At 39.5% G+C, this 12,200-nt stretch overlaps 1 protein-coding gene and 1 long non-coding RNA gene across 19 annotated transcripts in view; one reads left to right on the top strand and one right to left on the bottom strand.

Annotated features, from left to right (window-relative positions):
- LOC141758524 (calcium-activated potassium channel subunit alpha-1a) overlaps positions 1–12,200 on the top strand; it is a 96,355-nt gene that overhangs the window by 78,229 nt on the left and 5,926 nt on the right. For 9 of the 18 annotated variants that reach the window (XM_074620031.1, XM_074620049.1, XM_074620039.1 and 6 more), the window contains 9 exons: positions 2,471–2,594; positions 2,960–3,184; positions 4,507–4,699; positions 6,650–6,763; positions 6,941–7,033; positions 8,000–8,130; positions 9,606–9,800; positions 10,863–10,981; positions 11,090–11,305. In XM_074620031.1, coding sequence (XP_074476132.1) covers positions 2,471–2,594; positions 2,960–3,184; positions 4,507–4,699; positions 6,650–6,763; positions 6,941–7,033; positions 8,000–8,130; positions 9,606–9,800; positions 10,863–10,981; positions 11,090–11,305 — 1,410 coding nt within the window. The remainder of the gene's footprint in view (positions 1–2,470; positions 2,595–2,959; positions 3,185–4,506; positions 4,700–6,649; positions 6,764–6,940; positions 7,034–7,999; positions 8,131–9,605; positions 9,801–10,862; positions 10,982–11,089; positions 11,306–12,200) is intronic. The other 9 variants (XM_074620045.1, XM_074620048.1, XM_074620044.1 and 6 more) reach the window with 1 other exon arrangement.
- LOC141758531 (uncharacterized) lies at positions 6,757–12,060 on the bottom strand. The gene is made up of 3 exons (XR_012591886.1): positions 11,976–12,060; positions 7,984–8,128; positions 6,757–7,343 (listed from the first exon to the last, which is right to left on the bottom strand). It is a non-coding gene; the product is annotated as an uncharacterized LOC141758531 (long non-coding RNA).

Raw genomic sequence — 12,200 nt, 5'->3', positions numbered from 1 at the left:
CGGCCACCATGTTTCTACAGTAGCCAAGAACGGACAAACCAAACACTGGCTCTAGATAAGGACATTCAAGTTTTTGCGTCATCCACCGTAGTTCTCCTACACGCTTGGCACACAGGAGAAGTTTAAGTTGGTTGCAATCTGCAACCTCACCACTAGGTGCCACCAGATTCTACACACTGCACCTTTAATTGTAAAAAAAAAAACATGTTACGCAACAAATTAATCAAAAAATAAAATAGTTAGTTGCATCCCTACATGGAAATAGAGTTTAAGGTGTCAGTGTCTCAATATTTCTAGAAAGAAATTAGGTGATATTTTCTTTCAAATTTTGTACTTTTAAAATAATATTTTATATAGTTTCATCCACAGAATTTAAGATGCACACACTGTGTCCTTTCAAATTAGCATTACTTTGACAGATGTGATTCTGAGAGCTAGAAAGTGGCAGAAAAGACATTTCCTTCTCCAACTACTCCCATTCTTGAAAGGACATCCAGGTCTTGCCTAGGGGTGTATAAGCCCAAGGCGGGCTTTTTTGGCTTCCGTCTGTTGGAGCCCGAGGGATGGTAGTTGCAGCTGACACTTTGATGCATACTTAACATGTTACTTAAAGTAGCATTCTCTTAAAGTATTCACATGGATTAAAGAGACACTGTTCTTACGGGGAGAAGACGTTTTATTTTTATTTAAAAGGTTTTGGACCGAGACAGAAGGCTTCTGTCTGAGTGTCAGATGATAACATCTTCAACTCTGATCTGAATCTGACAAAATCAATTTAGTGCAAAGGCAGCACGCGGCCTCCGTGGTTAGCATTGTTGCTGTTGCTGATGGTGTTCGACTGCATTGGCTTGTTAGGGCTTTTCTTTATCGAGTTTCTATGTTCTCCTTTAGTCTGAGTGGGTTTCCTCCAACAGTTTAAAGATATGCAGGGTATAGCAGGTGAATTGGAAATAAATGTATTTAGGGTTAGGCAATATATCGATAATCTATCTATCGTTATATGAGACTACATATCGTCTTAGATTTTGGATATCGTAATGTTTTCTTTAGTGTATAATCACCTGCAAATAAGAATTGATGTGTTTTTGTTGCCTTAGAATGAGCCGTTTATATCTACATGTAGAGTGGGACCTCTTCACGGAGCTGTCTGCCATGTTTCTACAGTAGCCCAGAACGGACAAACCAAACACTGGCTCTAGATAGGGCCATTACCGTTTTTGCGTTGGCCACTGTACTTCTCCTACACGCTTGGCACATGGGAGAAGTTTCACCTGGTTTCAGTCTGCAACCTCACCGCTAGATGCAGTCAAATCCTACACACTGCACCTTTAAATCTCAAAAGAAAATTGTCCGTTTTTGACAAGTACTGGAGTTACTTAAGGCAATAGCATCCAATGTTGGGTATGAACATGCATTATTTCTGTTAAGAGGAAGATATTAGATGTTTTTTTATACAATTTTATATATACATTTGTTTTATTTAAATTTATTTTATTTATTGGAAATTAACCTACCTATTTAATAGTATGTTTTTCTATTGGTTTGAGGGGGAGGGGCTTGAGAGGCAGGAGAGTCTCTTATATTTTAATAAATATATCTCAAAGAGTGCTGTCAAAAGCTCATATCACTCTGAACAAGCTTGGTACAACAGCAGCTGCTCATGTCAGCAGACCACTTTAGTGGTCAGTGTAGGGTAGGATGAAGCTTAGCTCACCGCTGCGCTCACTGAAATTAGTTTATGTAGTTCTGATGCTCTGTTTAAACATTAATGCCCTTCACCTCGAACAGCAAATATGATTGGGCAAATTGCTGAAATATTTAAAGTCTGGTCTGTTAAAGCTTTTACCACGCAGCGCACTATGTCAAAAGCTGTATGCAGTAAGGGGGCGTAATTGCATCTCCGTGCTCATGCCAGTCAACGCAGTGTGTTGCTGCCATCCTCCTTCCGCCTGGCTGCCGCTGCTGATGTCACTCTGCTTGATGACATGGCAGTTTTGTTGGCATTTCTGCAGATGGCCTCTGACAGGAATGAGCTAAGAGGGGGAAAAAAGGAGGAAAGCTACTTTTTTTTATTTGTTTGAGGATCCCTAAATATTCTGATGATTTATTGATGTTTGTGACACTTTAAAAATATATTTTTTTATTTTTTTCTATTAGTCATTATTTTAATTTCTTTATCTCATCTAATTTTTTTTCTATTTCATTTTTGCACTTTTAATTAATTTGATTTTTAATTTTTTTTCCATAATCAGCTGTAATCTTATAAATCTTAATTTAGTTTTGAAAGGTGCTCTTTATAAAAAAAAAAATCCTTAGTATTTTTTTTATGTCTGCCTGGGATTTATATTCTCAGGTTACTTGTTATAACTTAGCTTTATTGGTCAAATGCCAATAACTAGTTAATTGAATCCACATTTACAGTGTCTGACGATTCTTTTATTCCCTCCCTCCCGTCTTTGTGTTTGATTAGACATGACCCGCTCCTCATCCCGGGCAACGAGCAGATTGAGAGCATGGACGATAACATAAAGAAATACGACTCCACGGGGATGTTTCACTGGTGCCCGTCCAAAGACATCGAGAAGGTCATCTTGGTGGGTTCTGCTCTTTTACTCGGCACACGTCATTTGTCCCCGACACTCTTCTCCCCGGTGACAGATGCGTCATGTCACAAAGCACCATCAGAGGTTGACAGGGCACTTAAACACTCTGTAATGAGGTGTTTGACATGTAATTTGCTATATGGGGTCCCTGTACATAGAACATTTCTTGTACTAATACATATGCCATTTTTCAAATTACTTTCATAGTCTATTGCAGTCATGAACTGCATGATAGATTTTACTGGTTGAGTAGGCAACGGGAAGAACAGAAAGCACTAACATTTTGCACTTTATGCCACATTTATGTCATAAACATAATTTGTTTTTATCCCTTGTTCTTTCTCTTTCCCTCTCAGACCCGGAGTGAGGCAGCCATGACTGTTCTGAGCGGCCACGTGGTCACATGCATATTTGGAGATGTGAAATCAGCGCTGATCGGTCTCCGAAACTTTGTCATGCCACTGAGAGCGAGCAACTTTCACTACCACGAGCTGAAGCACATCGTGTTTGTCGGCTCACTCGAGTATCTGAAGCGGGAGTGGGAGACTCTTCACAATTTCCCAAAGGTCTCCATTTTACCTGTGAGTACAACAAAATCACGCATTTCGAATATTCATCTATTCATCTATCATGTCTCCTAAAAATGACTTTTATATGCAACTAATTTGCTTTGGCAAATAAGCGTCCATCACTTTAGTCCAGACTGAAAATCTCAACAACTGTTGGATGGATTGCCATCAAATTTTGTATAAACATTCATGGTATCCAAACAATGTATCCCGGTGACTTTGGTGATCCCCTGACGTTTCCTCTAGTGCCACCATGAGGTTGAAATTTGTGTTTTTGAGTGAAATAGCTTAACAACCGTTGGGTGCATTGCTAGGAAATTTGGTACACACATGCATGTCCCCGTACGGATAAATTGTCGTCGGTGATCCCTTAACTTTTCCTCTAGAGCATCATCAGGTCAAAATTTCAAAATCAAAATGTATCTTAATTAATTTTTTACATATTTCGCTCCTGGCAACTAAAAGCATGATTGACATTTTTATCGTTATGTTTAAGCAACTCAAAGCACTTTGGGAAAGTGTGGTTTGGTTAAATATTAAAATGTCAAAGCTGACTTGAAGCACAAGATAAGACAATTTTTTTTTTTTGTAAATATATTTTATTGATTTTTTTTTTATCCCACAAGAGTAAAACATACAAAACATATATATTTGATTTCAATTTTAATTCACTTACTCGACCCCCAACTACAGAGAGGTACCATTCATTAAGTATATCAATGAATTGAAATCCTCAATACTATCCCTACCACCTCCCACCCATAGGATTACAGGTAACCGAAAACATTCAGGTGAAGGATGGAAAAACATAAGATAACAAAATAATTGTATTAATTACTCAAACAAAATAAAAGGGAATAATAATATAATATCGAGGGGTTCTTGCAGAGACGTAAAAACCCAGAAAGGGCCTCCGTATCTTCAAGGTTTGAGAGGTCTCTTTGAGTGTATATTTAATTTTCTCTAGTGTTAAAAAAAACATGACATCTTTGAACCAGTGAGAAAAGAACTTGGGACAACTTTTTCAGTTTTTAAGCAAATCCATGATCTTTCCTTAACCAATTGCTTCAGTAGCTTAAACCTAACAACATGTGGAACGCAGGATGTGAGGACCGGTGATCTTCGGTGTCAAAGTGTGCTTCGTTTTCTAAACCATCCACCACGACCCCCGCTCTGACTTTTAGTGTGTGATACAGTAGTGTATAAAAGTGTTTTGTAGACAGGTTTGACACAAGGCTAAAGGATGAAAAGTTTAAAAGTTGCCACATTTTCATTTACCTCTTGGGTGTCATGTAGGTGAGATAACAAATTCTCTCCTTCACTTCCTCTCAAAGGGCACGCCGTTGAGTCGGGCAGATCTGAGGGCTGTCAACATCAACCTCTGCGACATGTGTGTCATCCTGTCAGCCAATCAGAACAATATTGACGATGCATCACTGCAGGACAAAGAATGCATCTTGGCGTCACTCAACATCAAATCCATGCTGTTTGACGACAGCATCGGGGTCTTGCAGGCTAATTCCCAAGGTAAGGAGCGCCCTATCATAGTTCACTGCACCGCCTGGAAGGGACAGTGCCCTGGCACAGAGAATATCCCTCACTGGGTGCTGCCTGGCTGACCGGGTGTCACTGCGTTTGACAGTAAACCCTACTGACTATTCCTCAGGTTACTGTAACAACTGGTTTCTTCACAAACCTAATTGGTGGCAACAAGCACAGTGTTGGCACAAAAGTCTTACCTGGCTTACACATTTTTTTTCCAGTACATGGGACTACTTTTTAAAAAGTGTATAATTTATGAATATTGTGTGTTGCAGCTTTCAAAACAGCAACTGCCGTCAATAATGGTCATTCTCTGGCATTGAGAGAAATGCTTTTAGAAACCTTTTGACCTGAGGAGAGTGGGGAAAAAATATCCCTGCCAATTTCATTATTTCTCTAATACATGTATGACCTCGCGTTCTCCTTAGTCAGCAGTAAGTGATGGATGTCAAAACACGGCCTATGTATAATACATACAGCATCACTGATTTAATGTGCTTACTTGTCAGTCTGAGGAAAGCAAGGAATGTCAAGTCAATTTGAATTCAATCTTGCGTCACTTATTTTCTATTTCATGGCTCCATACTGTACATGTTTTTTTTGGTGTGTGTGTGTGTGTAAAAGGTTTCCGTCTCCATGCACACACAATCTAAGGGGAAACAAAATGAGCAGTATGTCACATCTATTATATATAGACTAATATTGGACCTTGTCAAGAATACGGTAACGTAGCACTCAGCAACTTTATGCTTTAGCAGCGTCCGGGAATGGATGAAATAGCCCCGGCGTATTAGTTCTGCTGATATGCCTGTTTGTAGCCTCTGATGAAGTATTGAATATTGCATTATAGGGCTGGGACGACACACCTATATCCTGATTTGATACTATCACGATACTTAGGTGCCGATTGGATATGTATTGCGATTTTACAAGTATTGCGATTCGATATTACGATTTATTGCGATTTTTGTTAACTTTTTTAACACTAGAGCATGGGAAAAAGTTAAATCATACACTTCTAGGGACTTTTACTTTGGAAAATATGTAAATTAATACAGTAAATATGTTTGATTTTCAGCATGTTTGTAGTCAGAGATGTCCTGAAGTCAAATATATCAGTCATTGTCAGGAATCGTTTATAAAAAAAATTCCAGTAACCCAAAAATCAAAGAATAAAGACATTTCCTTCACAAATTAGTTCATTCACATTTTCTTTTTAATGTGTAAGGCACATGTAATGTTTTATACTTCTGGTGAATATAATCAATCAATCTTATTTCAATATATGTATTTTGTATATAGAGTTCCCTTTGTTAACTCCTTATTTTGAAAACCGGATGTGTATACTTACGCTAACTTCGCCAAGTCCGTCGCTAGCTCTCCCGTCAGCTCCGTTCTCTTTATACATCCATGGTCAGCGCCATCGGGGCCGTTTGAATGCATTTAACATAAATGTCAGTATATGGGTGCTCTACAGTTGTAGCGTTGGCTGGCTTGACCACACGTTACCGCAATACGATATAATTTCCTGTCCATGACAGAGTTAGCATGCAGCTTTAGCCGTGATGTCTAGCTCTGCTTTTCCTGCAATGTGTGAAACCCAGTGTGTTTCCATACTTTACTGGATGTGTAGTGTTTACCACGTTGGATTTAAAATGTGAGAGTGCAGGTCGTATCCATGCAGACCCTCCAGTTTTTTTACTACGTTTTGGTTGACGGATACGGAACAGATATGACGTCACGTTATTTTGACTGCAACAATAAAAGTGGTAATTTCCTTCAAACCACATAGACTCAAATGAAGCAAATATATCGATTCTGGCATTAAAATGTTTTTTGAATCGTGATACATAGGTGAAATTATTTTTTTTTCCCCCACCCCAATTGAATATTGCATTAACAGATGTGCTTTGTGTTATGTGTGTGTCCATTTAGGCTTCACACCACCAGGGATGGATAGATCCTCTCCTGAAAACAGCCCAGTCCACGGATTAGTGAGGCAGGTTTCGGTCACAACTGGAGCAAATATTCCCATCATAACAGAACTAGGTATGTGTCATCCGATTGATATGCTAGCTCTACTGTTTGTCTGTCAGTTAAGTAGTAATTTCTGCGATTAGAGGCTGTCAACACGTGATTAACCGTACTAAAAGTGGAGTTTTTATGTTTTTTTATTGTCCTTTGTTGACATGCTCCAGTAACTGTTTTTCCTCAACACTTGTCTAGCGCCATTAGCAAAGGCAGGCAAAAAACTGCCTGTGATTTCATTCAGTCAGGATAAAAGCAGTGGGACCAGCATACAAATGATAACTGAGCTTGGTAAGAAGTGCCTCTGTCCTGTACTGCAGTGTTGTAACTGCTGCTGCCTCCATATCAGCTTCCTTTTGATTTCTCTCGCTGCACAAGAGGCTCAGTCCATTCCCATGGCATCACTTTGAGCACATTTTACCCTTGGTTCTGGTTGAAATTGCCTGTCTTGTTTTGGCCCCTTATCTCAAAGCAAAATTTTTCCCTTTTATTTTTCTAAGAATTACAAGGCCTTTGATCCCTCAGAAGTCCTTGTGGCTGTTTTCATAGCATCTTCTGTCGGATCACATTCTCTGGCCCGTGCTCTTCTTTCATCTCGGCCCTGTCGATATGACTGACATTTATTTCTGTCCTCACAGAAGTAGCAGTTCTCCAACTAAATTTTACATCATTACTTTCTTCCAGCTACTGCATGTGTTTCTTTGCTCAAAGACATCTTCAAAGAAGGTTCTGGGGCAATGAGATACTTTCATTTGTTTTGACGTGCAAGTACAAGTAATTGGAAGTTCTGTCTTGGATTTACAAGACAAACAATGGCATATTGGTGTTTCTGATACTGGCTTCAGGAGGACTTTGAATTGAGCCCTGAAGCTCTGACAATATGCATGGTGTCATGAGTGTGCATGGCGTGGATATGGAATGTGGGGAATGAGGCAAGTGGGCCACACGGCCGAACACAAATACCACACACGTTTCATTTCAGTCGCTTAAGAGAAACGATTTTGTCCAAATTCGGAATGAAGGAGAATTTGTCGAAGCATACACAGATTTCTAATACAGTCCATATCTGCAGCGTCTGACTGTTGTGCACAACCACTGTACTTCTGTGTCCTCCTCTTCACTTGACTCAAATATCTGCCTGATGTATGCATCACAACATACAATCATGCTTTTTTTCAATCACAAGATCTGGTTTGTAAAGCAGAAAATGAACATGAAGAATTTAAAATAATGAAATTTACATGTTTATCTCCACAGTGAATGACTCGAACGTTCAGTTCCTGGACCAAGACGATGATGACGACCCCGACACCGAGTTATACCTCACTCAGCCTTTCGCCTGTGGGACAGCCTTCGCCGTCAGTGTGCTGGATTCCTTAATGAGTGCTGTAAGTCAGAATTGATTTAGCTTACAGACAATATTAGCTCATGATTAGGGCTGTCAATCGATTAAAATATTTAATCTTGATTAATGGCATGATTGGCCATGATTAATCACACATTTTTTATCTGTTCAAAATGTACCTGTAGGGAGATTTATCAAGTACTCTTATCAACATGGGGATGGGCATATAAGCTGCTTTATGCAAATGTATGAATATATTTATTATTGGAAATCAATTAACAACACAAAACAATGACAAATATTGTCCAGAAACCCTCACAGGTACTGCATTTAGCATTAAAAAAATATGCTAAAATCATAACATGGGAAACTGCAGCCCAACAGGAAACAACAGCTGTCAGTGTGTCAGTGTGCTGACTTCACTATGACTTGCCCCAAACTGCATGTGATTATCATAAAGTGGGCATGTCTGTAAAGGGGAGACTCGTGGGTACCCATAGAACCCATTTTCATTCACATATCTTGAGGTCAGAGGTCAAGGGACCTCTTGGAAAATGGCCATGCCAGTTTTTCCTCGCCAAAATTTAGCCTAAGTTTAGAACGTTATTTAGCCTCCTTCGCGACAAGCTTGTATGACATGGTTCGTACCAATGGATCCCTTAGGTTTTCTAGTTTCATGTGATGTCACTAGCTTTAAAACTGAGCCCGCTACAACCTAAAAATCGCAAGTTGCGGTGATGCATTATAATGGCGTTACAACAAATTTGCATTAACTTTGACAGCCCTACTTATGATCTAATTTTGTGCAGTGATATTCTGTCAGTGTCTGAAATATGCTTAGAAATATTGTGTTTTGATATCAGTCCTCCCCCAACATTTTGAAACTCTCTGCTCACGTTAAAACAATAGCTGACAAGACTGCAACTTGTACTAGGTATGATGGCTTCACTTGTCCGCCTTTCAGTTTGAGTGAGGTTAGAACAAAGCTGCCTTCAAGTGCGCTCCAGTGTAGACAAAGGTAATGCTACCTAATGGACAGCCCTCATCCATCATCTTAGTCAATAGTGCTGTCAGCAGCCAAGGGAGATGTCACTGTGCTGTACAAGCAGGGGGAGACAAGAGACTGTGGCGCAGACATTTGCCCTTGTTAAAATCAACAAAGCAGTAACTGGTTAGAATTAAAAAAGATAGCAGCCTCACCGAGGAAAGTATCTTCAGGCTTAACATGTACAACTGACTTTTTCACATAATTGTCTGCTATTTATCTGTGAGAAATGCCTGGACAGCACAGCATGAATGTGTACATGGATCTCCCGTGTCTCTCTCTCTGATGGGAGTGAGAGTAACCTGCAGTAATTGGATTCTCCTGTCTTTTCACTCAGTGTGCAGAGCAATGTGACACAACAGGGCAGGGTTAGATAGCACCATTCGGCCCGGCCGGCACTGTGAGAAGGCTCAGTTGTGACTTTGGTGGCGTTTGCTGAAGGATTTACCCCCTCTCTACCTTCATTCCTTTAGACATACTTCAATGATAATATCCTCACCTTGATCCGGACGTTGGTAACAGGCGGGGCGACGCCGGAGCTGGAGGGGCTGCTGGCAGAGGAGAACGCGTTGCGGGGCGGCTACAGCACGCCACAGACGCTGGCGAACAGGGACAGGTGTCGTGTGGCACAGCTGGCCTTGTACGACGGGCCCTTCGCCGACCTCGGGGTAAGTGACTGGTCTTTGTCAAACCAAAGGGCTACGCACGTCTTTGTCCGCTCGTGTTGTGGGAGATGACTTTAGTGAAAGGATTCAGACTAATAGGGACAGCTGTGATTCAGAGCTGAGATAAGTAACAGGGATTTACATACAGTATATAATATGATGTTGTCCAATTTAAAACAGCAAAAACAAATGTGAAAAGTTAAATACAAAAATGATATGAATAAAATCCACATACATATTTAAGTTTTATAAATGGTGTGTTACCATATTGAAATATAAAGTATTTGATATATATTGCACTTTGATGCATATCAGTATATGTTTATTTCAAGCAAAATACTATTACATGTTGAGCTGATTCCTCCTCAACAACACTAAAGCTATATCAACATACATAAGCAATACGCCATATTTAACCAGTGTGGTAGATCTTTTCTACAGCGAAGATCACCAGAAAGTGGCAAAATAGGAGTTGTTAAAGGCTTGTTGACGCAGGTGTTACTCACAGGTAAGTTACGAACAAAACAGTAGAAAGCTGAAAACATGCTAACACAGCAACTCAGTGACAATACTGTAGCTCTGTGAGATTCTTTCTGTTTACTCCCCCATGACTTTTAAATTTTTTCAACATACTATAAGATGAGTTTTTTTCCGATGTACAATATTGACTTTTTTTCCGACATATTTACTATGACTTTTTTTTTTTTTTGACATACTATATGACTTTTTTTTAACTTACTATATTATCATTTGTTTTTTGACATAATATATAATGTGACATTTTTTCCGACATACTATACTCTGACTTTTTTTTTTACACACTACACTATGACAAACATTTTTTGACATACTATACAATTACTTTTTTCACATGACATTTTTCGACATATAGGGTTATCTGAAAAATTTGCACATGGCTTCAAACTACTTAATTCACCATGTGAATCAGAAAAATAATTATCAGTTCAAGACTCATTTTTGATACTGGAGCTATATTTAGTCCATGTAAATTATGTATTTTTGATCTCTATCACAGATTTTTGTTTTGTTGTCTCTGTCTTGCAGGATGGTGGGTGTTATGGTGACCTGTTTTGTAAAGCCCTGAAAACATACAACATGTTGTGCTTTGGCATCTATCGGTTACGAGACGCACATCTAAACGCACAAAGCCAATGTACCAAACGGTGAGTACGGACTTAATGTCTCCCTGCATTTAGATGTTCAAAACCGCCACAAAAAAAGCCTATGCTAACTTTAGAACTGGTCTCCCATCTGTTCCCTCTCTCCTCTAGGTACGTCATAACCAATCCACCATATGCGTTTGAGTTGGTGCCCTCAGACCTGATATTCTGCCTGATGCAGTTTGACCACAATGCTGGCCAGTCTCGAACCAGCCTCTCCCACTCTTCCCATTCGTCCCATTCCTCCAGCAAAAAGAGCTCCTCCGTCCACTCTATCCCAACCACCAATCGCACCAACCGCGCCAAAAGCAGGGACTCAAAACAAAAGTATGTGCCACTCTAAAGCTCTCTGTTTATGTGTCAGTGAACAGTTACTGTCCTGTGTGTCCTTTTGCAAACAGACTGTAACATGTCTGGGTGTCGATGTGTGTATGTTTGTCTGAATGTGTATGTAGGCCTATGTGTTACTTGTGTGTCTTAGTTTGCATTCAACAACCCCATGCAGTATAGCGTGGTTTGCCCCTTGAGCAGGGTCATCCCATGGCATAGGGCAAAGTTGGCAGCCTCAAAGGGCTTCTGTTTTTCCTGAGGGCCGCCAAGCAGTAAGCTTTTTTTGGATTTCCTTTCCATCAATTGGTTGTTACTGTGTTTCTGAATTTTTCCATACTTCTACATTTCTTATGCCAAAAACTAGAGTGCATTTTACCGGGGCTGTGAGTAATTGTCATTCTTGAGTAGCAGGGTAATTTTGTCATGATGTAACATATTATTTTTATTTTATAAACCCAAACAAAAGCCCTCTGCAGTTAAAAGGGCTTTGTAGTGATTGTTTCTAGACCTAAGCTAAATTTTGTTAGTGGACAATTAACTATTGGCTTTTTTTTATCTAAGTTTTATTGAATATAGTTTAACTGGTCATTTGAGTTATTTAGGCTCACCAGTTAAGTTTTTTTCACCATTTAAAAAGTCAGTGCTGATTTCACTGTAGTGTTCTTACCTGCACACACAGGGCCTACTCCAAGTAATTAAAACTTTTCCAGTTTGAGATGATGCCATCTTGTTTAAAATGTGAAGGAAGGGCCCTAAAACAAAACAAAAAAGGTATTTTTTATACATGTAACATTGGCCAACATAATATACAATACAGCAGAAACATTTCGAGACCTTTTACTTTACTTATACTATGCTTTCTTGTGTAAATAACTCACCTCTATATCACCTC

This window comes from Sebastes fasciatus, chromosome 20 (assembly GCF_043250625.1).
Source record: "Sebastes fasciatus isolate fSebFas1 chromosome 20, fSebFas1.pri, whole genome shotgun sequence".
NCBI lineage: Eukaryota > Metazoa > Chordata > Actinopteri > Perciformes > Sebastidae > Sebastes > Sebastes fasciatus.
This window is presented reverse-complemented; position numbering and strand designations above follow the sequence as displayed.